Source organism: Buceros rhinoceros, unplaced genomic scaffold (assembly GCF_000710305.1).
Source record: "Buceros rhinoceros silvestris isolate BGI_N320 unplaced genomic scaffold, ASM71030v1 scaffold36816, whole genome shotgun sequence".
In the NCBI taxonomy this organism is placed as follows: domain Eukaryota; kingdom Metazoa; phylum Chordata; class Aves; order Bucerotiformes; family Bucerotidae; genus Buceros; species Buceros rhinoceros.
The window spans coordinates 4,798-6,686 of NW_010419941.1; the positions used below are offsets into that span (position 1 = coordinate 4,798).

The 1,889-nt window shown below is 45.4% G+C and overlaps 1 protein-coding gene across 1 annotated transcript in view; it reads right to left on the bottom strand.

Annotated features, from left to right (window-relative positions):
• Positions 1-1,778, bottom strand: part of SERTAD4 (SERTA domain containing 4) — a 4,608-nt gene extending 2,830 nt beyond the window's left edge. The window contains exon 1 of the mRNA XM_010139128.1: positions 1,590-1,778. Coding sequence (XP_010137430.1) covers positions 1,590-1,778 — 189 coding nt within the window. The remainder of the gene's footprint in view (positions 1-1,589) is intronic.
• Positions 1,779-1,889: the final 111 nt, after the last annotated feature.

Here is a 1,889-nt window from a genome sequence, read left to right on the forward strand (position 1 = left end):
ATACCTCCACAGCTGGGTTTTGTGCTGCTAGAAAGGGGTAAGTAACTCTTCCTCCTCTTCCTGTGGAAAATAATCACTGATACAAAAATGCAATACTCTAGCCAAGAAAAAACTGGCTAAAATCAAATGGTGATGTGACGTGTGGGAGACACGCTCACGAACCAGAGCACGTTTTCCAGCACCCTGGGTGCTGTGCATCCATACCTCCACAGCTGGGTTTTGTGCTGCTAGAAAGGGGTAAGTAACTCTTCCTCCTCTTCCTGTGGAAAATAATCACTGATACAAAAATGCAATACTCTAGCCAAGAAAAAACTGGCTAAAATCAAATGGTGATGTGACGTGTGGGAGACACGCTCACGAACCAGAGCACGTTTTCCAGCACCCTGGGTGCTGTGCATCCATTGCTCTGGCAGCAGACCTTTGGAATTAACGGCAGGGCAGTTTTTCACCTTTCCAGACAGGTACTTATTTCCAGCCAACACTATTTTTAGCTGAAAATTCCTTCGGCTACTCTAAGGTCCTTGGGAAGTGAGTTTGGCATTATCGCTCACCCCTCCTCCGCAGAAATCCCTCCAGGGAATCAGGATGCCACTGGGCCGCCTCCCCAGCCAGTGCCTGTGGCAGGGACGAGGCACTCAGCTCTCCTCACATCTCAGAAGGCTGCCTCCGCTACGCAAGTAAAGATAACGTATAAACTCGCTCCGCATCTTGGTCTGGTTTAGCTTTCTCTGTCTAGGGCTCTTGTCGTACCACTGCCTCCCATACGCTGCGCTTTAATCGGATTATAGCGGGTCATCGCCATCACCAGCAGTACATCGGCAGCACCGGGCTGCCGTGGGCCACGTACGATCCAACACGGCAAGGGCGGTGTCTCAAGGCATGAGCTATGCTCAAGCACATGACTCCAGCGATGTCCTCACAGGACTGAGCCCTTCAGTAACAAGAGCATGAAAATCGCTCATTAGAAAGGTTAGATTTCAATTTATCTATTTGCTGGCCTGGGAAATGTTTGCTCTAATCCCTCTCCTGACAGCTTTATTAAAAAAAAAAATTCTTTCATTTACTAATCTGTTCTTTTGGAGTCCTTAGCTTTTTGATAATCAGGATTAAATACTGAAGGAGCTTGTGCTCGCTTTCCAAGTCATCCTGTTTTTCTAGAAGTTCCGTAACCCATTTGGGGTACATGGCACCTACTACTCTTTTCTCCCCTGGAAAAAGTTTTGAACAAGTGGGGAATCACAGGCTCTCTTTATTTCTGTTCCTCCTTTCTGCTGTTCAAATGCTGTTATGGAGCTGTTTCTGTAAGCATGATATAAACTATCTAAGAACAAAATAATTGGAGAAAAGGAAGTTATTCTCAGCATTTCCATCCGCAGTTATTATAAATGAAGGCATGCCTTTCCCTCTTAAAGAATTCGATGACAATGAAACAATAAATGCGAACAAGTGACAACTCTTTGTTTCTGAGCAAACAGCTGGATCGTCCTCCTAATTTCAGCAGAGTATCTCAGCCTTCTGGAAATGGGTCAATCGAGTGTTACTAAGCATCTGAAACTCAGAGTAAAAATAACGACTGTTAGAAAACATACTTTATGTGTACAGCTGCTGAGTGGTGGATGAAAATCCTCTTCTTCCACATATTTCCTTTTAAAGTATGTGATCTTGGATGTTGTTACAGGATTTGAAATTCCCCTGTAATGTGATCCTGTGGGTAATAAATCAGATATGACAAATGACATGCGGTTTGCCGGAGGTTCTCCAAACAAAATACTTTTCATTTCCCTTCGCGCTACAGGAGAACTCCACCGCATATTTTCACATACATTGGCGGCGATCAGAAGCAAACCCTCACCTAACACACCGCTCGCCGGACGCGCCGGCCCGGGGAA